The following is a 27,262-nucleotide window of genomic DNA, read 5'->3' on the forward strand; positions in this document are numbered from 1 at the left end:
ATCCGGGAAATCTTCTCCCCCTGCGGTGGACGCCTGACTGGGAGGCACAGGCGGCTGGTTGTGATTATCCAGCTAGCTTACCTCATAGCTCAGGAGAGAAAGAAAATAATGTTTTATCTTTAGGAGTACAGGTAGGGGGTGGAGGGCACTAATTCCTACTCCTAAGCCTGTTGCAAGGGGTGTCTTTTTCTCTTGTGACTGATAAGATGGGATGATGTTGAAAAGCACCTGTTTGCAAAGTTCAAAGAGTTTCCAAAGTAAAAGAAAAGAGGATCTGAACCAAAGTTGATGGGAAGGGGGATGGCTGAAGAATAACCTGGGAATTGTTGGTGAGGGAGGTTTCCATGTGTGACACCTCCTTGTATACTAGAGAAGCTTACAGGATGTCTCTCTTTTTAGCAAATGGCAGAAGGGACAAATTTTCGTCCTGCTGATTTTTTTCTTAACTCTGTAACAGTACAAATCCAGTGGGCTTGTCACTGATTTCAGCCTGAAAGCAGAAAAAGAGGATAACTGTCCCACAAACAGGATTTATCAACAAGAAGCAACCCTTCCTGGGGTATTTTTCACCCAGGTCTGTGAGGAGCACACCTCCTCCTGGGATGGCAATGTGATTGTTCAGAGCTCCGTAAAACTGCACCAGCTGGGGAATGTTTGGCAGCGAGTGGGGTTAGTAAGACTTTTCACCCCCACTTCTAATGCTGTCTTCCCCAGACACAGAAGCGCAAGTCTTGGTCCCAAGCTGATCAGCAGAGAGGAGCAAGCGTGCGTGCTCACTTGTGGGTTGCCTTTGTTTCTCCACCCAGTGCTGCTGTAGGGCGGCCGGGCACAGGTGGGGAGAGACTTGCACCTTCCCAGCTGCATGTTTCTTGGGGTACACGGAGAGCCAGGAGAGCAGGAGAGGACTCTCTGCCCCGTGGTTGCTTTGGCAGGAAGATGACAGACCCCCGGGAGTGTGCCAGCCAGGGCAAGCCCAGCCTGTCCTTTTCCATTGAGGAGATCTTAAAGAAACCTTCTGCCAGCACCAACGCAAGCAGTGAAACCAGGAACAAAATTAACTACATTGAGAGACCTCCAATCCTAAAAGCAGGGTCACCACTGGCCTTTGGTAAGTACCAGTTATAACACTTAATGAAAATGCTTCTTTCTTTTTAACCCCTAGAATTATCCTGTTTTATTATGTAGGGTTTTTATTCAATAGCTTTTGTAGGAATCTGGAACTTCCCTAATCAAGTACAAATCATTCATTATATATACAGAAATAATCTTTAAAAGATAATTTGCTTTTGATCTCACAGTAGACTGGGCTGTATTGCCAGCCTTTGGTGGGATTTTGTACTTTATGAAACCCCTGTGTCATTGGAGATGTGGGTATGCAACCGGAACAGTTATTGCAGGTAGATCTCTTCAGTAACAGTGAGAAGTGCTTATTGTAAACAAATACAACATCCTGGTGCCTTTCCCTTTAAAAAACAATACTGTTGTTATTAAAAAAAAAAAAAAAAAAAAAAAAGAATTGCCTGTCATAAGGAAGGACAGGCTTTCAAACTCAGGAAGCTAGCCTAAAACTGCTGCAACTTGATGAAGTTGTTGGAGTTTCACTTATAGCAAGAGCTGACTGTTGTCTGGAATTACAGCCAAATCTCATATCAGTACCATTTTCTGATAAATCCAACCATTCATCCTCAAGCAGGAGAAATGGTCTGTAGGGGTAATGGTAGCTAAGGAGTTTTAGAACTCAATTGCTGGAACAACAAAAGAGAAGGCATTTGTGTTTAATCACTTCTCTTTATCATCGTGGACACTAGGTCCTTTCATGAATCAAATAAAACCAGATGGTAGAAAACTAGCATGACTTCGATCTTAGCAAACCAGCAAATGCATTAGCCTTTTTGACTTCAGTTTCCTCAGTTTAGTTATTTTGGCCTAGAGTGAACTTTTAGCCCCACAGAAATTGTCTCTTCTTTCCTTAAAAAAGACCAATGGCAAGCGTTTTCTGGATTTAGTATTTCGTCTTCTTTTTTAGTCCACATCATCTATGAAAAGGAGATGTTTTATGTATACAAACACATCCACTTAAATGAAAAATAGTTGTAGTTTTGACAGAAAATTTTCACTCACCTCTCGCTCAACTGCTTTCGGCAAAGCTTAATGCTACACTTCATACTTTTTAACACGGAGAGATCAGGACCCCGTTTCCCAGGACATGGGATGAACCATCCAGTAGTAAGGGGAAGGGCCTTTTTCCAAAAGCCTGGCAGTCCAAGTGACCATTGCTTATTTGAATAGTTTCAACTCTTATTATGTCCAAACTGGATACTCACCTGGACTGGAAAGCAAACAAGACCTATATCAGGAAGGAAACTGCAGTGAAGTGAGCACCACACTCACTTCTGTAACATTAATCACCAGTTAGGCTCGAGCCCAGTCCCACTAACTGCCTCTCAGCCATGCTTTGCACAAGATTTGGACTTTCTTGTTCACCTCTGACACAGGGTAATTTCATTCACTCTGTACAAAGCTTGTTTCCTGATCATGGGGCAGCACCAGCGCACAACACATCTCACAGCCATGGGAGCCCCAAGCATTGGGGCTAATACCTGCGGCTTTCCGTGGAAACTTGTGTATGGGGAAGAGGGATAGCGTGCTGCTGAATTTTCACAGAACCATAGGATAACTGAGGTTGGATGGGACCTCTCAAGGTCATCTGGTAGTTGAGTCTGCTGCTCAAAGAACAGGCAGCTTCAAAGATAGATGAGGTTTCTGAAGGCCATGGCTGCTGTTGTTTGGCTGTTTCACCACTGGTACTGTTGGAGGATTGCAGCATTTAGAGGTTTCCTAAAGCTACCAGTGCAGATTGGACCTGAACAAGAGCATACTATGTTTTAAATACAGTCCTGAAACAAGTGAGAGCTTGGCAGTTTATAGGGGTGGACAAAGACATAGCTGATGCTGGTGCAAGCGTAATGGGGTCCACGTGCTGAAAGCGTCAGGTTGCAAAGCGGGAGAAATGCTGGTGTGAGTTCTATTTGAGTGACTTTTTGTGAGCTGAAAGTCCTTTCCAGAGGGCCTATGGCAGTCACTTTGTGCCACTGGATCCAAAGTGAGACAGATAACACCACTGAAAATGAAGTCGGTGCTGTTCATAACATGGACCATAGAACTGCATTTTAACAACAAGAGACTCTTCTCTGGGAACAGAGAAGCGTGGTAGAGACAGGACCTTTTTATATTAAGTCTGTTTTGCGATCAATATGTTGAAACCCTGTTTCACTGAGTGTCTCAGCTAAGCGTGCTGCTCCAAGCACAAGGTATGACAAATCTGTATGCAGGACATGGTGGGTTTCTGGGATTGCATTACTGCACTGCCAGTACCGCTCATCCCAAATTGCTCCACCTGAGAGTACAGTCGGTTTTTCACCTTGAAAGCAATGCAGGCAGAACAGCCAGGCCTTGCCTTTGATTTCTCTTCATCTCCTAGCCAAAGAGAGACTGTAGCTGTAGCAAGAGAATATAGCGACTCTTCTCTCCCCTGCTAGAAAGTAAGGTTGGATTAACATACTTAAGGCAATGAAAAATGTTAATTAACAAAATAGTATGTACACATGAAGATTCACTTAACTGTCACTGGAGCTGGGAAAACAGGAAAACTGTAGAGATATTCCAGAATGTTATTGTACGTTGCTTTTGCAATTGATCAAGGATGTTTAAAAAAGAGAATGAAAATTAAGCTTTATCACTGTTGTTTTTTTACTAACACCAAAGAGATACCTAGGCTTATTCCGCTTTGCTGTTCCAGCAGAACTGCCAATTTTTGCAGATAAGATTTATTTATTTCAGAAGTGCAATACCCTATGCTGTACATCTTGGATAATTGCTGTATTTCATCAGTCATTCAACTTCATGTCATATAACACTGGCATTAAACAAGTTGTGTAAATAGTCAGCCATATCTAATTTGGCTCAGTGCTGGCCAAGGTCAGGGAACTGAAATGAGTTAGGGAACTTGTTGGAAATTCCAGGATGGGACAAATCCAGCTGCTTCCCCAGAACAGTTCAGCAGCAGCAAAGAAGGAAGTACTACAGGTCAGGGCTGAGTTATATTTTATTATGGATTTTAAGAACATTTCCCACTTCCCATATGGTATGTATCTGAGCCAAGCCATGATCCATATGAGAGCAAGACCTGGCACCACACACATACTCATGGCTACCATAAGGTAAATTCTCCGAAATTGTCATCTGGCTTGTCTGCTGATCTAGGCAGTCTGGGTACCAAGATCACAATTTTTCTGAAGTCTAAATCTAACCGTTAAGAGCTGAGGAGATGGGTAAGACCAGATGACCAGAAGATGCAGAACGTCAGAAATGAGGGGTATAGACAAAGCTTACCCTGGGGTCCTTTCCCAAGAAAAGCCGGGAGTGCTGGACCAGATGACTTCTAGAAGTTGCTTCTGACTTAAATTATTCTATGAGTCTTTGACAAAAAGGATGTTATGATGTACAGTGCCAGCCTCTCATGGAAAGCTGGGGTAAGACTTGATCATGTATGAGAAGATCCCTGGGCCCGACTTCTAAGTTCGTAGGTTTTTGTGAGTGTAATTCCAGTGGGACTTGGAATAAGGAGTGTGCACTCTTCCAGGAGTGTGTGACCTCCCAGTTGCAGTATTAGCCATTTGTGAGTTTACTGCGCAAACACAAATACTAGATGACCTGGAACTGCAGATGTTGATCAAAAGACTATTGAAATTTTTTTAATTTTTAGAAGTCTCTTACCAAGTTAAAAAGGAATAGTGAACAAGACGGCATTTTAGTATTCAGTCTATGCTTTTCCTCTCCTTTTTTTGTCACATTACCTAGAAAGGTCAACTATGGCCTTTGCAAGGGACACAAATAAACACCCAGCAAGTGCTGGTCTCCTCCCTAGTGCCATCTCTTTCATTTTAAACAGAGAAGACTAGCAGACCTATTTCAGAAGAATTCCTTCTTCTGAAATCCCCAGGCGCTTGATTTCAGTGTGCTTGAAAGTACATCTGAAATAATTGTTCATTACTCCCTTGGTTTCTGCCAGCGAGGTTCTACCAACAGGAGGTCCTTTATCAAGTCAAGGAGAACTTGGGATATTACACCTGGGAAATTAATAGTAAAAGCAGTAACAGATACAGTAATTCTGTCATTCTGTCTGTTTTATGCACCATTATGTTAAGGATATGCAAATTAATAGGACTACAACTGCCACTTCACACACAAATGTCAATATGGTGATTGTTTACTTCACCCTTAGCAACACTCCACCCAGCTTTATTGCAAAAGAGGAAACAGCTGAAGGAATATAACTGAACTGATACCACCTGGCCAATATCACCAATTCACCCCACCTATTACAAGAGAAAACAAATTACCAAAAAAAAAAAAAAAAAAGGTAAGAAAAAAAGAAAAGGAATAGCACAATAAAAAGCTGCTTGCACTTCTCAGTGACAGACTCTTTCCTGTTCACAGACTTAATAAGACTCTAAAATTATTAGTCTTATGCCTACAACAGATTTGTCTGTCTCCAGTGTTTACACAAAAAGGCTTAAATGGAACTTACGCCACCTGAAATAACTTCCTGCTTCCAAAAAGAAATCTTACTATCTTCCCTGATATTTCCCATCCTTTCCTACACAATTGAAGGTCAAGCCCTAAAGACCATTTTAAGCCACAAGTCAAAGTCGTTTCTGTGCATGACAGTAACAAATATCTCATGTTGTGCCAGGCTGAAATGTCATTGCTATCTCTGCAAAAAATAACAAAAGAAAAGAAAACTGCATTCCCTGGAGGAAGTTTTACCCTGTGCCAATTTGTAGGTATTTTTCAGAGCTCTGTGCTGGAGTCGCAGGAATACGCCCCCAAAAATACTGGCTAACCTGAAGAGTTACCATTTCATACAGCCTCCTTGCCTGTTCAGGACAACAAGCAACCAGAGAAGGTTGCAATGCAATTAGGATTAGACCTTGGGGCTCCTAATTCTCAGATATATGTTCTAAACTCAGTATTATTTATCTTCAGTCTTATTCCCCAGAAAACTTCCTTGATTTTTCCAGCCTCTCTTTAAGGTTTATGCCACTCTAATTTGCTGCTTTGATCTCAAATGACAGATTCTCTCACTCCTTTTCACCAGTTCACAGAAACATTGGTATTTTCCCATCTGCTTAGGACAGTATTCCATGCCTTCCCTGTTTTCTCTTCTTCAGCCTTTAATTATTCTATCCATGCTCATACATAAGTTGTGCTCATCACTGGGGTATGTGATCATGTCAGAGAAAAAATTTGAGGAGGAAAATTGTATTAGAAAGTACCAGTGTCATTCTTAGAAAGCTTTAATCACTGCCTATATGAGTATCTTGCCCAGGTACCCTTATGTTCTTCATTACTGTATAAGTAATATATAACTACCATCAATTCTGTAACATATTCATTTTTGCAGCATCAAATCTAGCAAGGGAGTGCAACTAGTCCTTAATTTAGGGATGAGGGACTGGGATAGAAATCCTGGGCTAAGAACCCTTGCCAACACTGATATCCTCTGAGTTCTTGAGCAAATCATTTAACCCCAGCCCCATGCTAGTGATCACTCCCAGGTCTATCCTCCTCCTCTATCCAACAAATATTGTTCAAAACCTCACCTGTTTTCTCACCAGAAAACTCAAACCTCGTTGATCCTAAAGGAATTAAGAGAGTCCTATTTTGCACAATATGCCTCAAACAGAGAGGTGGACCTCATACCAGGTTTTTAAGGTCTGCATGGCTGGACACATGCAATCATTTTTAGAAGTTTACCCAAAGATTGGTGATAATTTGAAAAGATAACATTTGAACAATCATCCTTTATTGACATGAGGCTTTGGCTAATTTCCAGAGCTCTTGTAACTGCATTTTCTTCATGTCAGTGTCAGCCCTCTGTAAAATTCCTATTGTGTGGGATTTTTACTGAGGGCAGAATTGGGCACTTTGTCTCCAGATGTTATAATTATCGCTGCTCCAAGGCTGGTTACAAATAGAACTTGTTATTTGTTCAGAAAACAGAACTCTGACATGTCTAAAAAGTTAGATGCTTTGCCAATGCTAGATACTGCACCAGAATTAAAATATATATTAAAAAGTTGAGTTTCTTCCAGTAGAACTTGTTGGGGTTCAAACCTGCTGCTATTTAGGTATTATAGGGGAGTGGGGAACAGGTGCTGCAAATCCCAGAGCCTAGATGTAGCTGACTGCTCAGGACTGCAGTCTATTATTGCATTAAGATTTTAATGTTCTTTGGTAGTAATAGCAGACAAACCTGTGCCATCACATTCACTTCAGGGTCATGCTAACCATGGAACATAAATCCCCCAATGGATCCATTATGTTTATGTGTTGTGTCTTACTCTGCCTTTCCAAGAAAAGAAATCCAGGCATGGAAAAAAACTAGATCAAATTCTAGGTTTGCCATTAAAGCAGCACAGACCCAGGTATCTTGTGTCTGAAGAGTCAAGTCCAAGCCTTGATTGCATCTACCAAAGGCAGTGCATAAAGCACTCAGAATTGGGACTTATGGTGGGGCTTAAATGTAGAAAAGAGCAGGTAAGAGAATGGGAGTATTTGTTATATCTCCCTCGGGATGCTAACAGCAACAAGCAGCCCGCTGCCTTGAACCACAAGGCTTCCCAGCATGTTATATTTCAGTGCATGGCTTCGCAAAGTTCACTTACCTTTAGAAGGAAGAGTAAGGACTCATCCTACATTCATGAGGGAAGAAAACTAATCTGAAAGATCTTTGCAGTGCCTCTGCTACACGCAGAGATGGTGGTGTTAGCAATAAGGCAACACCATGGCAGAAGAAAGATTGTGGCTTCTGTGATCTATTTCATCACCACTCAAGGTCAGGTGTCCTCCCACATCACCACTGGTTGCTGCTGAGGTTACCTTCAGCTCCAACTGAGATTGTTCATAACAGCCATGCTCAAATCTAAGCTAACCTTATGGCTGCACTGCATGAAAATGGGCCAATATGCCCTTCTCTTATGTTTGTCTTGTCAACAAGGGCGTGCAGGTGATTTCATGAAGATGAGTTGACTGTCAGTACCTTCCTAGATATCACCAGTGTCACTTGTCAGAAAGGCAGATGGGAAATGTTGACAGCCTGAGCAAAGGCTGCCTTTAGAATTATCCAATGCCTAAATCTGAGCGACAGGTAGACCAGGTGTAGAAGAAAGGACAAATGGACCTGAATCAGGGAAGATGCTGACCTTTAGACTATGCTCTGGCCCATCTTCCTATAGGGCAGATGTACCTACAGGAACATTTAATAAAGGGCCAGGTTTTTAAAAGCATTTGGCTTCCAGCAAATTTCACAGCAATCTTGATGACAGATTTTCAGAGAAGCTCCACATCTACTGTACTCCTGAGTTCTTCAGAAAAGGCAGCCATTGGTTTGGACACTGACAGAGAAACTGAGCTTTCTTGATCATTTGGTGGTGTTTCCTTACTTCTACAGTCCTACTTGAAAATCCCCCACAAGGACCAGTGAAAGTTTTAAGGTGGAAGGAAGCAGAGAACAGGCTAGGTTTTGGGGTCAAATTCACCAGAATCATGCCCCTGCAACATGGGGTCATCTTGGCACTGATGCACAGCACAGAAGGATTAAGGCCATTTTAAATATGATCAGGTTTGAATGGTAAAGTATCTAGATCACACCCATGCTTCTTTTTTTTCACACAAACTGGAAGGTGTGCTGAATGACAGTTGCTTTATTCAAAGCTGTCTTGTGCTGTGTCCTTCACAGATTCCAGCAGCAGGAGTCATTTAGATGGTGACTTACCTTCAGCCAAAATGCTTCTCCCTGCCACGTGTGCTACACCCACGGCCAGGGCAAAGAAAATGCAGGCATCTCACTGCAGGAGACCTACTGACAGCCCAGCTTCCCTCCTGGGTGAGGACACAGCATGTGAACACCTGGAAGGCAAAAGAAAACATGAGGAAGAGGAAGATCAGCTATGTGATTTCCCGGTGGACCATCCACTTCATGGTGAGTGCCACTACATCCAAACTTTCTCCCAGAGTACCCAAAACCACAGTTGTTATCTTATAACGATGTTCATGGCAATACCTAGCAACAGACATCACAAATATTTCTACTGCTAAGCTACTGGCTGAATCACAGGGATGGCTCTTCAGTCATGCCATCAAAACCATAGAGACCCACCATTTGAGCTAAAGATCTAGCTCAGGCCTACCAAACCTACCAATTTTAGTGATTGGGGTGTTTATTGTCCTCCTACTAGTGGTGGCAATCTAGGGAGTTACCATGTTCAGCAGCCTCGCTCCCTGGGTTGTGCAACGCCCATTTCCTGGTAAACGGGCATTGCACAACATGGGGAGCGAGGCTGCTGAACATGCCGAATAAGCTTGACGTGTTCCTTACACCTTGGACCCACTGCACAGGTGATGAAGAGGTCATCGGCATGCGCACAGGCAAACTGGCGATGTGCAATAGGTCTGGCATGCAGGATGTGCCAGGCACAATTTTCAAGCCTGGCCATGTTGGTAGGTCTGCGCATTTCATTAGTTGTGAGCACCGGTAGAATAGTCTCTTGCTTTGCCTAGTCTATCCCTTAGCCAAAGCAAAGGACAATACAAATATACTTTGCCAATATGTTGCACAGTGACTTTAAGCTAAGCAGGGTGCATGAAAGCTGAACAAGACAAGTTCCTGACAAACAGACTGCAATTTATTAGTAGCATGTGACAAAAACTGCTTTAAGTTCTTTGAGTTTTAGGAAAGGTTAATACAGATGATCATGCTGCACTCCAGGAAACAAGCTATCAGTAGCAGCAGTAAGGTGTTTCCTGCATAGCTTGTTATTTTTCGTTCCTTTCTGAAAGCAAAAAAAGCAATTTCAATTAAGTCCATTGAAGACTCCTAATGGGCTCATGTGACCGCAGATGCAGGGTAACTCAGTTGGCTTCACTGAGATCCACACATCTTCCTCAGGCCATACTCTGCAAGTTGGCAGATGAAACATTTCTTTCTGTAAAGTACATTTGAAAGAAAAGCCTTGTTCCTGATGCTGCTGCTACGGTATACATGAGTCTTGTGACAAGCTGCTGTCACCTCCTCCTCCTGTACGAGACAGCATCTGCCTTGATGCAGAGAGAAGCACTGTAAGATAACTGGATATTTCAGCCTGCCTCTGCCCTGGAAGCTGCAGGCAGCTGATGGCAGCTGGGCAATATCGCATGGCCTCCTCACAGAAGAGCCAGGCTGGTATGTATCTGGTACTCAGGGCTGCCTGTGAGTGCTAAAAAGGAGTGTGTTTCATGTAGGAGGGAGTCCTCAACCATGGGGATCACACCAGAGCTGGAAGGTGGCTTTCTCAGGGTGATAGAGGAGGGCAGCAGGTGTCCCAGCTCCACATGTAGCCTAATTGACCAGCACAGAGTTTGGTATCAACCTCATCAGCAAAGCAGGTGGGGAGGCATGTAATTATCTGCACAAAACTGAGCTCAGCTGAGCAGGCCCTTTCAATGACAACTTATATTTTAAACGCATTTTAAACAAAATCCCTCTGTTCCCTGGTGGCAGTGGGGTTTTGAAACCAAGCAGAGGTTTAATGATCTGCCATTTTCTAGGCTACTGGTTCCCGCAGTTGCTGAGCCTTTGATAAAAACTGGCTGAAGAAGGGGGGAGGATCCTAAAGCACTGGACTGGCATTTTCCCTGCAGTGCACAAACAATGGTGTTTCGGATCCTGTTCACGCACCGTGTTATTCTTAGCAGAGAGCTGGAGGCCTGGGTTTAAAATCCTTTCCAACACCACAAACTTCAGCCTCCTTCCTCCACTTTATGTTATAGGGGAAGAGCTGGCATCTCTTTTTCTCCTGCCTCTGGCTGTGGCTGGAGTCTCCTTTCCCAGATGAGTTTGGCAGCAGCACCTGTGGGAGAGGTAGGCTGGCACCATCCATGGGAGTAGTTTGTAATCCTTACAGCTCAAGCTGATAGCAAGTGAACTTCTGTTTCTGTATCTATTGACTCTGCAGTGCTTCAGACGCACCTTCAGCACGGCAGCTAATAAGCCAGTTATGGGTCCTCTAACAAGGCACCCGGACGGTGTCAAATGCCCACAGCATATTCCAACAAGATGTCCCCAAGACCTCCCTCACACCCAGGATTCCTACAACAAGCACGCAGGGGAACAGTACCAATCTCAGTGGCAGGAGAACTTTCTGATGTGAAAGACGTCAGAAGTCCTTGGCTGGGTGTTCCCTCACCCCTTTCTCACAGACCGCCTCTATCTGTATAAAACACCTACATAATTTGTGAGCATGGGCTCTGACTACAGATACACATCTGTAGAGTTGTCAGGCATGAAGAAGAAGAAGAAAAGCATGCCATGCAATCACCTTGGAAGCAGGAGGGCTGGGGTTTGTCTGGTGCTCTTTTGGATAGGAGGAGAAAGATGACGAGTAGGTCATGGCAGTATGAACTTCATGGGTTTATTGAGATAGCAAGAACATCCCTGAGTGTGGAATTGGAGCATATTTCCAGCCAAGCCCATAACTCTGTTGTGTTCCTAAAAACTTGCTTTTCCCACAAAATGGCTTCAGCGACTAAGCGGTTTAGAAATGCAGTGTCATTTAAACTGAACAGATTTATGCCCTTATCACAAGCCATTTACAGGAAGCAATGCCTCTTGCACTTTGAACTTAGAGGTTGCATTGTAAGCAAAAGAGAAAAGCCCTCATAAGCTAGACATATGCTGACAATAACATTTAATTTTGCTAAGCCCCCATTTGAATTTGGAAGCCTTCGTTCTGAATGTTGGGTGCTTTTGCTTGCAGCCTTCTGCATGGAAGGCTCAGCAGAACTTTTTTGGAAAGCCTGGCTCTCAGAAACAGTGCTGATAAAACCCGTTTTAAAAGGAGACTATTCTGATAGAGGCCTTACTTTGGAGCTGTGGGTATGGACGCTGGCTTGGGCCAGCTCTCTATGAAATGATTAATTGCTGACATTTCGCAATGTGCAACCACTATTGCTGCCAGGGTCTTCAAAACTTAAGAACAAGCAGGGTAAACTCTTGTGGCTGTCAGTCAGCATCACAGCAACACATTCATGTAAGCCCTGAAATTAAATACTGACCTTCCACTTTCCTTTTAATTCCTTCTCTTTGCTCTGTGTGACACTCTTGGGACTTGACCAGCTCATGACAACCAAGAACCAGAGCCCAAGAGGATTACATGCCCCCATGCCTGTCTGACCTACGGCAGCTCCTGCTGGAGACTGCCACATACAAGATCCCAGCCTAGTTCAGATCCTTGTGGGAAATTCTTTTGAAATGTCTTTTACACATGCTGGGTTTGATTCTATATATTTGTCTGTGTGTACTGTAACTATCTACATTTAAAGGCAGTGGCTGAATGTGCCCAGCATTTCACACGGATAACAGTTCCAATCCCCTGCTCCAGCAAGGGAGCAGTCAGTGCCTTGAAGAAGCCAGAAAGCAGCATCACCTTCAGACACTGGTAGATGCCCAGTCTTGTAGGATTTCTTCTCTGGGCAATGATTCAAGTACAAGGTAGATCAGGCTTCCATAATCAGAGCTGTCTCCTAATTCCACCAGAAACTGGGAGTTTCAGGCCATGGAAACAACCAGACATTCCCTGCAGAAATTCCCTGCAGCTCATGTCTCCATTATTTACTGTAGAAGACACTGCCATACTGAGTCAACATCATCCAAATATTTCCATAGAAAAAATCCTTTGCACATTGCTGACTGGGAGCTCAAGGATCTTGTTATTAGTCTAATAGTTTTATAATTATGATAGCATCTTTGATCCCAAAACCTATTGACAAATTCTGGTGGCAATTATCATAAAGATAACAGGAAATATAGAGATGATCTCAGTCCTGGAGAACTTCCAGTGTAAGTCATGTACCCTCTGTATTGATGCCAGTTGCGGGCATCTTTAGCTTAGTGTTTATGTTTTCTCTGAAGCCATAAATTCATTTGTACTGTTCATTTGTGGACAATATGGTTAAATCCATGTACCCTTGTGAAGCAGCATGGTTTATCTCTCGCAGAACAGTCTTTTCCCCAATATGCTGGCTATCTTAGAGCATTTACAAAACACTCAAGAGACAATGAAGCACTGTATAGTCACAATCCCAGATAATTATCAGCTGCCCAGAATATGCCAATGGGACTGAGGAAAAAGGCACAAGCATCCCATTGTCCCGCAAAACAAAGGGAAGAAATTCTAAATTAAATGGAAAAGCGGGAGTAAAAAATAAATGCCTGTATATATAATTTTGCTGCCATTAGCTGACTTCCCAGTCTTCTGTCTGTCAGCGTGAATAGTCCCTGCAGCGCTTTGTCTCTAAAGTGCAGTATTCCTATATACATTTAGAAAAGCAGTACACCATTGACCTTTGGTGGGCTTACCTGAGGCATTGTTGCAGGCTGGTTCTTTGTTTTTCTCCCTCTTTGAAGACTGACTGTTTATAATCACACCCACGATATTAAATGAAAGGCATGAAACCGGAATCCTTTACTCCCAAACTCCAGACTATGTTCACACAGAAGTCTCACTGACACAAGTAAGCACTGAAAAAAGCAAAGCTGTCAGCAGTTGGAAGGACTATCTTAAATTCTGTTTCTGTTGTTTCTTCACTATTTTTTTTTAAGTAAATAGTAGCATTCAAAGCTTTCTTCCAGCAGCCCCTTCTTTCCTGGGAATTTTGGATCCAAAGGGTACATTATGCAGAACCCAGAGGTTAATTTGTTCCTGCTAGTCAAAGATGTGTAATGTGACCACTTATAAAGTGGATGGCACATCTTGATAAGTTTATTTCAAAGGTCTTTCTAGTACTTATTGGCTTCTCTTAAATTGTCTGAGAACTTTTCATTACACCCCTGAGATTTAGTGCTTTTAATTATTGTTCTTTAAAATTGAGAGCAGGCCTTTCACCTACTGTATTAGCAAGTGGTTTATGCTGAGATGGGAAACAGCAGAGACTACACACTAAAATAATGATGGAATTATGCTTTCTTGGAGGGAGCACAGACTCTGAGGCAGGGAAGTAAACAAGCATGCCTGGTTGATGTCTAGAGGTTTGTGGGCACAAATAACCACAAAGAGCAGGAATAAAGTACAAAACAAGCTATCTGTGCAACCCGCAATAATCTCAGCTTTTTCTAATACCAAATGGCTGTTTTCTGACAAAGGTGGTTGACCAGAGAGTGTAAGGAGAGTGGCGGAGAACCTGTTTTCCTCAGTGAGAACCATTGTTGGATTAGGATAGTCACTGCTCTCTTGTCTTTAAGATGAAGTTTGGCAGCAGATGAACATTCACAGAAAGTGAGTTTCAAGCTTGAGATTTAGCTGAATGGGGAAGCTACACGTATACTTACCCAAAATCCACTTTGACCTGAAGGAGTTCATGAAGGTGCAGGTCATTTAGCCTGGGTACAGAACTCGTATCAGGTGATGGAGACTAACACATCCCCGTGTCAGTTGGGGTCCCTCAAACCATGGCCTGCATGCTTCTTCCTCCAGATACTTTGCTGACCACTGGCTGTGCCAGAGCTACAGACAACACCATTTCAGGGCAGCAGCATTTGTAAACACTGTTATTTCTTTGCTGACAGATGGAAAGGTTTAAATTCACCAGGGTCTCAGGCTGATGGTGAGCACCATCCTCCACAACAAACTGTCCACATGAACAGTTTCATATGAACTGTCTATTCCTTGCTGATTCCTCTGACAAGGAGACTAAGAAATTCCCCTGGCCGCTGCCACACAGCTTGCTTGAACAAGTTTCTGGACTGGTATTTTTAGCATTCCTGCTCACACCACCTAAAGCCTGTACCTCTCTGCATTTCAGCCTTGCTGTCAAGCAATTAGGCACTGTACTCTGCGCCAGGGTGGAAACAACTCCCTGTCAAGGAGTTTTGGACTGAAGGGAGTGAAGTCAAGCCTTCAAAAGTTCAAGTCGTGCTGCTCTGTCTTAACTTCTGCAGTGCCTGAATGGCCAGCGGCAGGATGCTAAATGCTGCGTTTCGCTGGCAGGAGGCTCTATCCGGAGCACATTGTACCTACCCAATTAGTACCAATCTCACTGGTTATGACAGTCCTTCTTAACAAAGGCTGGAAAACCATTTTAATAAAGATTAGCCACACTGCCATGCTCCCACCTAAATATTGCAGCATAAGCTCTTTTGAAAGCCATGAGCCACCTCTTTAACTAGGAGAGGGACCGCCATGGGCACATCTCTGTACACAGACAAGCACGTTTTTTCTTGATGCCATCAGCGCTTTGTAATAACTCTTTGATACAATTGCAATTGTTTTTGCTGTGGGCTTGGCTGCCTTGAGCAGAATGGCATCACAAGAGAATAATGTTCAGAAAAGCCATGAGAAGGAACTGTCTGGGAGACCCACATATCTGTAATTGGCTGAATTAAAAAGAAAAGAGAGAGGAACTTCTTTTAAAGAGGCTAAAAGGGAAAAACAGAACTTAACCAGGTATAATGAGGCTCTTTTTCAAAGCCCCTGAGTTTCTTCTGAGAAAAAAATGATACAGTCAACTTTGTTACACAGAGAAAAATATATTTCTGAGGATATTTAGCTAAAGCCTCTTGCTTGCTTAGGTAACTGCTTTCTCTCTCCTTGTCAAAGAAGCAGCGAAATCTTTGGATCTGGTTATCGCATACTGTGAGAGGGTGTCTGTCCAGAAACGACAAAGAGGATTGCAGCAAGATAAAATGATCCCACCAGTTTTCATCTACCTAGATTACATACTCCAAAGCAAACGTGCCAGCACTGACTTCCAGTCCTTCTCTTGGGTTTTTAGTTCCTTATCCCTCCGATGCATGCACCCTTGTAATGAGAGCAAGTATAGACTTGATAGAGTCTTAGCCTGCTAATGTGCTAAGTGCAAATGGGAGGTACAATTGCAGAGATCTCACTGAGGCAGCATGTATCCATCTGGTTCAGGTACACAGGGCAACTGAGGAACAGTGGTACCAGGTGTACCAGAGGCTATTTGCCTACTGATTACAGTCCAGAATGAATTTGCCCAAGTACGGCATTGCTGCAGCTGCATATTTTTACTTGGCAAACTCAGGTACAAGCAGTAGTCTTCGGTATTGATTTGCTCATAACTCTAATATCTTGTACCTGTGTTATACCAGACACTGGAAATAAGCCATAATAGGCTCTGACAAAACTGTAAATAAGCAATAGCAAATCAGACTCCTTGAGCTTAAATTCCCTTACTTTTTAGGAAAGGAATGATGGGGGAGCTTCAGACCATGTGGATATTTGAAAGACAGCGATCACATCATAAAGTAAATTAGGAGAGATGTCTGGAGACCATCTTATCTAACCCCAACTCTAAGCAGAGCCAGCTTAAATCAGGCTACTAAGGACTTTGTCCAGTCAAGTTTAGAGTGTATCCAAGGACGGAGACTTCTCAGCCTCTCCAGACCCACATCAGACTACCTTCAGGGTAAAAACATCTTTTTCCTATTATGTAATCAGAATTTTCCTTGCTGCAACTTGTACCCATTGATCTCATCCTTTCACTGCGCACCTTCAAGAAGAATCTGTGTTTCCACAAAGTTCAGATGTTTAAACTTGTTCCAATCTGACCTAGTAATAAAGCCACACCTGCAGAGGACAAATGGAGCCTGTTACTGAATTTAAAGGAGCTATACTGCTTTATCAGCATGGAGAATCTGGCTCTTCCAATGTCAACAGTAAGGCAGTGTATAGACAGCTGTATCTCTAAGCATCTGCAAAACCTGACATATTTAGCTGCCTGGTATTTTCAGGCTCGGTTTCAGCAGTCAGCTAACCTGAAAATGACTTTCACAGAGTATAAAAGCACACTTGAATATCCCCATCTTTTACATAGAAAATAGCTCAGGAAACTCAGACAGAGTCTTATTTCCCCAGAGACTATAGAGCCACGTTTGTAAAGCCGATGTTACACTTCCAACACTTTCTAGTCTTATATCTTCCACCCACATTCTTTATTAGACTGTAATTCTGAATGCTGTTGTTTGCTATGGGATCTCTAAGCTAGGGTCCCAAGGCAAAGGGAAGTATCAAAGCTACAGTCAGAGAAAGTTTCATCTTGCAAGAGAAAATGTTAACATACAGTCCTAGATATTTTGTATTTTTTCATAGTCTTTTTTTTTAAATAAAAATAAAAATAAAAGTAGAATGACTGATTACTTATAGAAAAAAATACACTCTTCTAGATTTCCTACTGGCAAAAGCCTTGATTAGTTCACAGGAGTCTATTTTGTTAGCAATTTAATTTCATTTCCAGTTGAAATCAAAGCCTGTCCTTCAGTCTCTACTGGCCCAAAGCTGACCTTGTGTTATTGTATTTTGTTTAATCTGATGAGTTTCAGCTTTGAAAAATCTGTTTTCAGTAGGATTGACGCTCCTGAGCACTGTGCAGATCCTTCCCTTACATAAGAGTCTTGTCTGTAAAACAGTTCACCTTTCAAGAAGGAAAAATGCAGAGGATGTAAGAGTGAACTGATGGGGAGTTTCTTTTGCCTCTCACCAAGTTATCTGGGTCATTTTCATACCAAAGAAGCTGATATGAGACACCAGAAACTCACAAGGCTATTCTCTCTTAAGCCATGCTGTGTATTCCTGGACACTTCTTAGCTGTCAGTGGGACATAGTACAGTAAGAGATTATCTGGCAGATTCATTCCCCATCCCATCTCCAGCACAATTTAAAATACTGTGTGATTCAAGGCAATAGGTCCAGCTCTCAGGTACCAGAAGATGTCCCAACTTAAAGTTTCTTCCCAAACTTATGCCAGCTGCGCACAGCCTTTGTCTTCTCATTCTCATAAATTCTTTGTAGGATAGACTTTGCAGCTCCTTCTAGACACATGTTCTTTACTGAGTTTGTTCCACACCTTGGCCCTGTAGGGATGGTATTGCATGGCTTTTAACAGCTGATTTCTTGAGTCTATCTGTAGGCTGACTAATACAATGGACTCTACACCAAGAGTCCTTCCAGCACCCACAACTAGTTAAGCTGGTAGCCAAGGACAGATATCCACATTGGCATCTCTGTTTCTGGTGTGTATAAACATATACTCTATGGAGAAGGCCTGCAACTAGCATGGCCAAATAATGTAAACCATTTCTTTCTAACCCAAGTAGTATTCTCTGGTTTGGGCACTAAAAGTCTTGGCCTTAACTTTGACTCCACATTATAAAGAGGCAATGATGGCTGTCATCATGTGTGCTTACAGGCAAGAACTAATGATTGCTCTTTGTATGGTGCCCACTATGATGATGGCTGATCCAGCTGGTCTTTGGCATTCAGTTCAATCCCATCATGGTCCACCTCAGTCATTTAATTTCTATACAGTCTAGTTAATGTATGAGACAGAAGGGTTTATACTGGGCTAAATCATTATTTGCTGTATTCTGACAGAATACTAAAATATGCTTCTTTTTTTTAATCTAATTTGACATATAAGATTTTAAAATGTAGACAGTTTCTTTATTCCTTTGCATAGTCATGAAATTATATTTCAGTTCATTAATCTAATTTATTTTTTTTAAAATGGTCTTTTTTTGCTAATTCAGAAATCTTCAGGGAAGTAGCAGGTTTGTTCTCTTTCTCCTGAAGGCTTTCTGATTGCTGGAAGGTACATAGACTGCCTGGGAATACAAAACCTGGCAGGACAAGAACCCTGCCAGCATCCCAGATGTTTATGTACAGTTGGGACCACAGGAACAGGAATGTGGTCACAGTTTGAGCTGGATCTCTTGCTCCACTCAGAAAATACTGGAGGTAGACTGCAGCTTCTCCCAGGTTAGTGGAGCCAGTCTTCTACCCTGGATAGAGGCAGGAACTCAGCTCAGTGTTCATGAAGATGTACAGGACATCTCAAGGAGGCCTTAAATTTCTGAGACCATGACAAGGTCAGGACAAACTTCACTCATTGGGATTTGCTGTATGAATCGCCCAGTGCTAGAGAAATACAAATACCATACATTGTAATGATACAAATATAGCGGGGAGATTCATTACTATATGACAGAACATGATGTGCTTGACAAAATATCACCTTTGTACTCAATCTTACCTGTCTTCAGTATCTCCCAGGAGGATATGGAAGCCAGTCCCCACAGAGTGGTGTGAGCTGAAAATCTTCCAGACAAGAGACACCATTATGAACTGATAGCTTTACCATATCTACAGGGGACGCAGTGTCCTGAGATTCATATTCTCAGTACTGATATTTCCCTTTTAATCCATATAGCAATAAATCCCTCTTACAGCCATCTTCTGGGAAGGTTCAAGTAGATGCAACTTGGTAATCAGGGCTTCTTAAGAGAGGGTGCCCAGTGCTATCTTGAACAAAACAGCACAAAAATATCTCTCATTTCAGATCTCTGCCCCAGTAGCGCCAGCAAGATTCAATGTAAATAACATTTTTCCCTTGGGGCTGAAGTCAGCACTGCAGTCTAATGAGTAGTACTTTGATAGGCTGGTGAAAAGTCTAATGATACGGATTTAACTGTGTTGGACATCAGCTTTATTAGGTTGTTTCTGAGATATGGGAGTATTGACAGCGTTCATGATAAATGACACTCCTCAGTTATTCTTGCATGACTGGTTTCCTTTCAAAATACCTGAAAGGTTTAGAAAAGATGAAATATTCACATCGGAATATATTCACTTACTGATCCCGAGGTATCGTGTCCTAGGCACCTTCCTACCAACTCAGTCGACAGAATTTTTTATTCCTTATTTTTTGTGTCAACAGAGTCACAATGAAGTTTCAATTACAGAATGAAAAATGTCATTTTCTGCTTGGCACAGAGCCCAGTTAATATTGGCCAAGGTGTTCAGTTACCTTTTTCACTGCTTTAGCCCCCAAAAGGAAAAGGTTATGCTAATGATTGAACAAAAGGGGGGAAAAAGTACTAAGTCTCTTTGAGGGACTAAACTAACCTTCTCGTTACATAGAATGCATTAGTAGTTGTCATCAGATCATGGAAGACCAAAAGCACTTATTCAAAGAGATCATTTTCTCAAGCAACATGGTGTCATTGCTAATTACTTCATGTCACTGAGTAGCTATGATGTGTGCTCATTAGAATTAGAGCACATTTTTTAGAATTAGAATTTTTATGCTCCTATCAGGCTGCAGTTTTCCAAGCTCAGTAACTAGAAAAAACTTGTGACTCACAATGCTTGGGCCCTGGCTTTTTGCACTGGTCATTCAATGTCAGCTAGAAAGTACTCTATTTGTGCATAAAAGAGGATTCCAGTCTTGGGATGAGGCTGAGCTCCACATTCCGCAGATCAGCTGCCTTAGAGCTCACTTCTGCTGCTCCTTTCTCCTCCTCTTTGCAAGGCATCAGCCCTTCAGCATCATTTCAGAGCAACCTAGACCTTACTCCAACTTACACCAAGCTGCATACAGAGTTCATGATCTAAATATAATACCCTGGTGCAGGGGGGGCATTTTCAAAACACCATAGGAATGCTGAGGGAAGTCTTTAGTATGGTGACACCACAGTAGTGAAGGAATGGCACAGTCTAAGAGTACCCTGGAATTCACAGTATCCAAAGTTCTCCATGCGCTGCTCCATGGGTTTTAAGACCTTGTAGTTCTTAAGGCTAAGCTTATTTAGAAAGTCACCATACTGCAATGATGCTGTCAGAATACCATTAATTTTCATGTAAGGTAACATCTTAATGCCATTGTCACACTGCAGTGAAACTGCTGGCTATCCCTAAATGCTGCCAAAGGAATGGTAGGGGAAGAGAGCAGCGGTCAGTCAGTCTGGAATGATTGATTTCCCTCCAAAATGTTCACGTATTTTGGGTACTCTTTGATCTTGCTGGCATAAAGGAGGAGCAAATGCATCAAAATTGATAGAGTGACAATGGAAAAAGATAATACCTCAGATCTTGAGGAAAGCTTAGTAAAACTAGGATGACTGGAAAAAATAGGGATGGAAAATTTATCAGCTGAAAGAAAGATGGTGATTCCTAACAGACATGAGAACAACACCAAGGCAAAATGGAATATCTACTTTTTCATTCCATGTACATTAAAGGTTTCTTCACAAATAGTTAACAAGGGATTATAAATTAGCAACAGATGTGTGCATGTGACAGGAGCAAAAAGGGGTCAAAGGTTGGTCCAACACTAAAAGACTTTGATGACAAAAGTCATTGCAGGGTTAGTGTGTTTAAAATGCGTAGGGTTTTGTACCTCTTGACATGCAGCGCATCAATGGAATTAGCATTCAAATGGGCACTTTTGACTCAGTCCTGGAATGATAAAGGAGTTCATTCACACTCACTGCTGGTTCAGGAGACAGTCACCTATGGTAAGTAGATCTCTAGAAGGTGTTGGAAGTGCCATCCCAGCTCCACAGCCATTTACAGGAATTAATGGATCTCTGAATCTTCTTGTGGCCCCGTGGCCTTTTCCTATAAAATGTGATGCACCTTTCTTTGTTTACACAGTTGAGAGGAAAGGGAAACGGAGAATCCGGACAACATTCACAGCTGAGCAGCTCCAGGAACTGGAGAAGATTTTCCAAGTGACTCACTACCCGGATGTCCATATTCGCAATCAATTGGCAGCAAAGATAAACCTCCCAGAAGCCAGAGTTCAGGTACATTGTGTCTCCAAAAGCCTATGCTCACCGCACCAATTCTTTATTCAGAGTACATTCTTAATAGTTTATGCCTGGGTGACAACTCTAATGAAATACGTGACCTCTCTGTTGCCTTACAGAGGAGGCCTGTATCACTGTTCCCTTTTTACAAATAGGGAAAAAAGTATTTGTCACCCAGCTGGGACTAACCAAATGGGATTAATCAAAGGGACAACAGGAGCTCTAAGCATACTAAATGCATAGCAAATAGGAGTTACAGATGGTTATGAGCAACCTGTTGGACTCTGTAGCGACAGAGTGGCCATTTATGAAAATATTTATTAATGATTTATCAACCTTTTATAGACTAATGTACATTCAGTATGAACTGTCATCCACATCCATCTTCTACAGGGTCTCAAAAAAAGTGAAAATAACTGCCCAAATGAAAATGCTTTCTTACTGTTCTCTGTTTTGATATCACAGACTATAAATGCCTTGACTGTAATTTCAGTGCATGGAAACCGGTTCCCCCAGCTGTAATGTAGTCTTGCTGACTGAGCTGAAAACTGACCCCAAACATTTACTATATATGAAATCTGCTACATTAACATATATACACCTCTGTGTATTGGAATTTGGTGTTGTTTATCAGGCACTGTTGTGATGATTTTTGCACAAGGCAGTTTCTGTACTTGCCGTAATGCTAGAGTGATCAGTGTACTTCTATGCACATATCCCACTCTAACAATCAAAGTTCAACACAGAGAGGTTTATTGACTATGACATGCCTGGGACTATCAACTAACCATGATGATATTGCTTCATAGTTAGGTTACGGGGAAAATTGGAACAGCATATCCGTAATATGCCCATTAGCGATATCAGTGCACCCACAATGCATTCCCAATGGTATAAAGCACAAGCTGGGCTACTAGTTAGTGTTCCCAACAGAACAGAAAGAACAGGACAATCTTCTGTTTCAAAAAAACTTTTATAATTGGAGGGGGGGAGGGGAAGGAAGAGTTATCATGGGAAACATCAACCTGAGATGTACATGAAGGAAGTAAAAAGCCCCATGTATGAACTGCAGATGGAAAATTCCCAATTCAGACAGTGTTACACACGACACAGGAAATTCTGCATTTGACCTCATCTTGACTGATAAAGGGAAACTGGCCACAGAACTAAAAATTAGCAGTCACCATGGTACAAGTTACAAGTTGTTATAATTTTGATTGATTGCATTTGTCAAATACAAACAAAATAGAGTGCAGAGAATTTGTATATACTCTTAGTATGTTGAAATAATAGTTTTGACAAAGCTAAAAGCAGTATAAGTCAAATCAACTCAGAAACATAATTTAACTGGGGAAAAAAAAAAGAAAGCAGCCCTTGGCTAACCAAGTGAAACATTTCATCACTGTGCAGAAAGCTTGTGTCCTCCAATCAAGAAACAAAGCTATGATTGCTGTGAAACAGTTTAAGAGGACAGATGGAATTATATCTCTGCAGGTGTGTATGCCTACATGTAACACAAAATGAAGAATGTTGGATGAGTAAACATCCAACAATAAATTATAAAAAATTAATAAGCAAAGCAAAAGGATACAGGCCAAAGCTTTGGTAAGAAAAATTAAGGATCATCAGAAACTCAATAGAAGTCCATTAAGAACAAAAAAAAAAGGTGAAGAATTATATTTATATTGATCTGCTACTTTATAGAAACAGTGGGACTGTCAAGGATAATGCAGAAATGGCAGAGACGTTCAGTCATAATTTCTGCTCTATCCTTGGAAATATGTCAGGTAAGGTGGTAGTATCATACGATGATGATGAAACACTTTCCATAAGGACAACGTTGAACAGCAGCTGCTACAGGGAGATATATTTAAATCCAGACATCCAGGTGACTTACCTCCAGTAGTTCTTAAAAAGCTGCTTGAGAAGCAAACAGTGTTGATATTTAATCAGTCCTGGAGCACAAGAGAAGTTCCAGGGGCCCTGAAGAAAGTTAATGTTATGTCAGTGTTTAAACTGCAAGACCAGATAATGACTGGCCTGTCAGCCAAACATTGATTTTTGGCAAAACAGTGATAAAGCTGATATAAGTCTCTGTTAATGAAGAATTAAAGAAAGGGTAATATATTTAATGCTTATGAACACTGGTTTATGGAAAATAGGTGTTGACAAACTCATCTTTTTATTATATTATTGGTGACAGTTTTAAAGTGAAACAGGATAGATTTAGATTGGTTGTATGGAAGAAATTATTTACAATGAGAGTGGCAAGACACTGGAACAGGTTGCCCAGAGACACTGTGGATGTCCCATCACTGGAAGTGTTTAAGGTCAGGTTGGACAGAGCTTTGAGCAACCTGATCTAGTGGAAGATGTTCCTGTCCATGGCAGAGTGTTGGACTAGATGAACCTTAAATGTCTCTTCCAATCCAAACCATTCTATGATTCTATGTTCTATGGTTCTACGGTTCTATATATTTGGTAATAACAATAATAAAGGTAATAATATTGATGACATGTCATTGTAAGGACCTTGCCTTGGACCTGCTTGGAATAAGAAAACAGAGCAGATCAAGACTGCATGTGCTAGTAGACAAAAAGCTAAGTCTGCAACAGGTGTCCAACTGCAAATGAGGACATTTCAAAGGAACCATTTACTGCAACAAAGGTGTATTTGAACTACAAAATCAGTAAAATCTTTAATGATAGTGTTATGAAATGGTAAGAAGATTAGTGGACTGGAAAATAATTAAAAGACTGACTCTTTAGTGCAACAAGCTCTGGATCATCAGTCATGTGCAAGAGAACAAAAACGGGACAATCTTAAAGAGTAACGAGTGGAGGCCAGAGTAACAACAATGGGGCACGCCACCCTCCCTCTGCACTCTGTTTTAGTCCTTGTTTCGTTGGACAATCTGCTGACCACTGAGAGGGCAAATGAGTCTTTTGTGAAATCTCAGGCAGGATTAAGGAAGCACCTTACCCTGGCTTTAGCGCTGGTGTGACTTTCATGGACACACATGGGAATACCGTGCTCTGTCCCAGTGCCACAGCTCAGAAACACTGGAAAAAATGAACGTTAGTAGAGTGCAGAGAATAAATGATATCAGTAGCTTGATATCTGTGGTACACAGAACATGGAGCAATCCCTATGGAGGTTTAAATCCCAGTAAAAGAAATTCAGGGTGGGCATTGAGAAATCACTTTAGGGGCAGGGTGTTGGCGAGCTGGTTGGGCAAAAAAGAGCAGTTCTATCTGTGAACACAGCTTTGCCTTTAAAAACATCTGGAAGTGAGGACTTTATCCTATGTGCAGACTTTGGAAGAAGCACTTCAGAGGTTGAATTTTGGCTTCAATCCCTCCTCTGCCCTCAATCACTTTGTTGATGTTAAAGAGAGGTCATTTTTATGGTGCTGTTTCACCATATAACTCCTGCATGGTAGAAAGGGAATGGAGCAGTTCATATAGACTAAGCAGTTCTCAAATACATGCAAAGCCAGATAAACAGGACTGTCCTTTCAGTAACCTCAGATACTGCTAACTATCAGCAATATAACAAACGGCTCTTGACATTCCCATTACTTCCTGGGCAAGAGATGTAGAAATAATTGAGCTGCTCATTATTGGGTTTAAAATACATACATATTTACATCCAGCAGCATCTGGTTGTGATCACTAACACCTTGTGTTCATGTGAGTCACTTGCCTAGAAAGAAATGTTTACAGTCAAACAGTAAATTCCTAAGCCAGCTAGAAACTATAGTGAAAGGAGGATTCAACTTTTCAGAACAATGCAGCAAGATTCACTACTGTGGCTGCACAACAAATACTTGTGTACCCCAGGCAGGTCAAATCAGCTGGCAGATGGAAGAAACTCCCTTGAGAAAATTTGTTGTCTGTTTTCTAGTGCAAAAGATATTGCAGACAACATACTCAGACTGCTGAGTGATTTAGAAGGCAGCATCCCCTTGGGTCTTTTACGTAGGTCCCCTACCTGAAATTCAAAATGTAACCAGCTAAATATACAAAGAGCCCTGTTACTACATTTCTGCTGGTGACACATTTTTATTGCAGCCCAGCAAAGTATCTAGGTGGGTCTTTTTCCAGTCTATTGACTTGGGAACATGGTGAAAGAGCCCTGACATGCAACAAGTAACACTTCCTAGTGAAAGCACAATGCTGTATGCCTTGACTGCTGCGAAGCTTTGACTGGGAAAGGATCTGCTTTCCCAGGAGAGCCCTGGAAGACCTGCTGCACCCTGTCCCAATGTCTTTCCTTGAACAGAGATCCTAGTTTTTCTGTGAGCTGTGAGAGAAAAGACGCTGTTGTGATAATGCAGAGATCCCACATGCTATGCAAAGTGTGAAATGTGCTGAGCTGAAGCCAATGTTTTCCTTCCCAATGTAGTTCCTGGTTCTGCTGAGCTCACTTAGAGAATAGGGAAAGGTAGTTGGATGTGAGCAGTTCCTCCCTCATCTCCTGTTCATTTCTGTGCCTTTTCTTTCTTGCCTGTATCCAGATCTGGTTCCAGAACCAGCGAGCAAAGTGGAGGAAACATGAAAAATTTGGCAACTTTGGTGGCCTTCAGCATCTGACAGAAGTTGACTTCATTCCTGCTCCCAAGTCAGATATCACAGTGAGTATCTGAAGCTATGTATAAATCCACTGAGGGAGAGATAACTATCCTTCATCAGGTTACCTCTTCACATGGGACTATGCCAGAGAAGAAGGACTAGAAAAGACAAAAATGGCAATATGAAGAAGATAAATCACAGCTAATATGGTCAAATAACACATTTTTTAGGAATGAGTATTAAGCCATTCTTCATTAAATGAAACCTGTTTTGTAAATATTACATGAGGTCTTGCAGGATGATCCTTCCTCATTTTACTGTAAATCATACTTTGGATCAAAATATCTTTACCATCAGAAATTTCCTGAGCAGGAAAAAATATGACATTTGCAACCATAAAGCCATGCTTCTTTATAGACAGTCAGTATCTCTTTACAGTGTCCAGCCTTGTTAGGCTGACCAGCCCTTTTTGTCCTTGATCCATATCCTTGCTAAGTCTAGGACAGTTAATATTACGTAGGCTGGCACATAGGCTCTTCCCTGTCAGGAGTTTTCCCATGGATAAAACAAAGGGTATTTCACCTTGTTCCCCGGTGACAGCACATCACCAAGTTTTAGGGAGTCTATTCTAAACTTTCCTTCTTAATTACTGAGCACCAGGGAAACAAATTAGGTTGATTGTAAATTGTGTCTAACAAAAAGTCTGTAATGATTCACCTGATACTTCATTTTTATTCTTGAAAGGCTCCTAGCTTGATGCCAAGAAAGCTCACTGCTACCATCCCTGCCGTGGGATACTACTCACCGCTGCAAGGGCAGCTGACAACTGCCTGGCTTCCCAGCACGCTCTCCTTCATCCCCCACCACTTGGAGCTGCTGCCCTTCCCAAAACCGTACTTGCTCTTCAATGTCCTCCACCCTTACAGCACACCACTACCCCACAAATTGGAAAGGAGCAGTATCTGCGCCAGCTCCACATAG

The 27,262-nt window shown here is 42.0% G+C and overlaps 1 protein-coding gene across 1 annotated transcript; it reads left to right on the plus strand.

The window, feature by feature from the left end:
- Window positions 1-936: 936 nt before the first annotated feature.
- On the plus strand, window positions 937-27,262 carry ISX (intestine specific homeobox). The gene is made up of 5 exons (XM_074144545.1): window positions 937-1,108; window positions 8,804-9,046; window positions 21,552-21,703; window positions 26,227-26,343; window positions 27,026-27,262. Exons 1-5 carry the CDS (start codon window positions 937-939, stop codon window positions 27,260-27,262), a joined length of 921 nt encoding a protein of 306 aa, XP_074000646.1.

This window comes from Numenius arquata, chromosome 2, assembly GCF_964106895.1.
Source record: "Numenius arquata chromosome 2, bNumArq3.hap1.1, whole genome shotgun sequence".
NCBI lineage: Eukaryota > Metazoa > Chordata > Aves > Charadriiformes > Scolopacidae > Numenius > Numenius arquata.

Bases quoted from the DNA above. Each gene is read 5' to 3' on its own strand.
- ISX (XM_074144545.1), top strand. From the start codon at position 937: ATGACAGACCCCCGGGAGTGTGCCAGCCAGGGCAAGCCCAGCCTGTCC. The intron at 9,047-21,551 runs GTGAGTGCCACT...TTGTTTACACAG, and splicing joins GGTGGACCATCCACTTCATG to TTGAGAGGAAAGGGAAACGG. The intron at 21,704-26,226 runs GTACATTGTGTC...GCCTGTATCCAG, and splicing joins TCCCAGAAGCCAGAGTTCAG to ATCTGGTTCCAGAACCAGCG.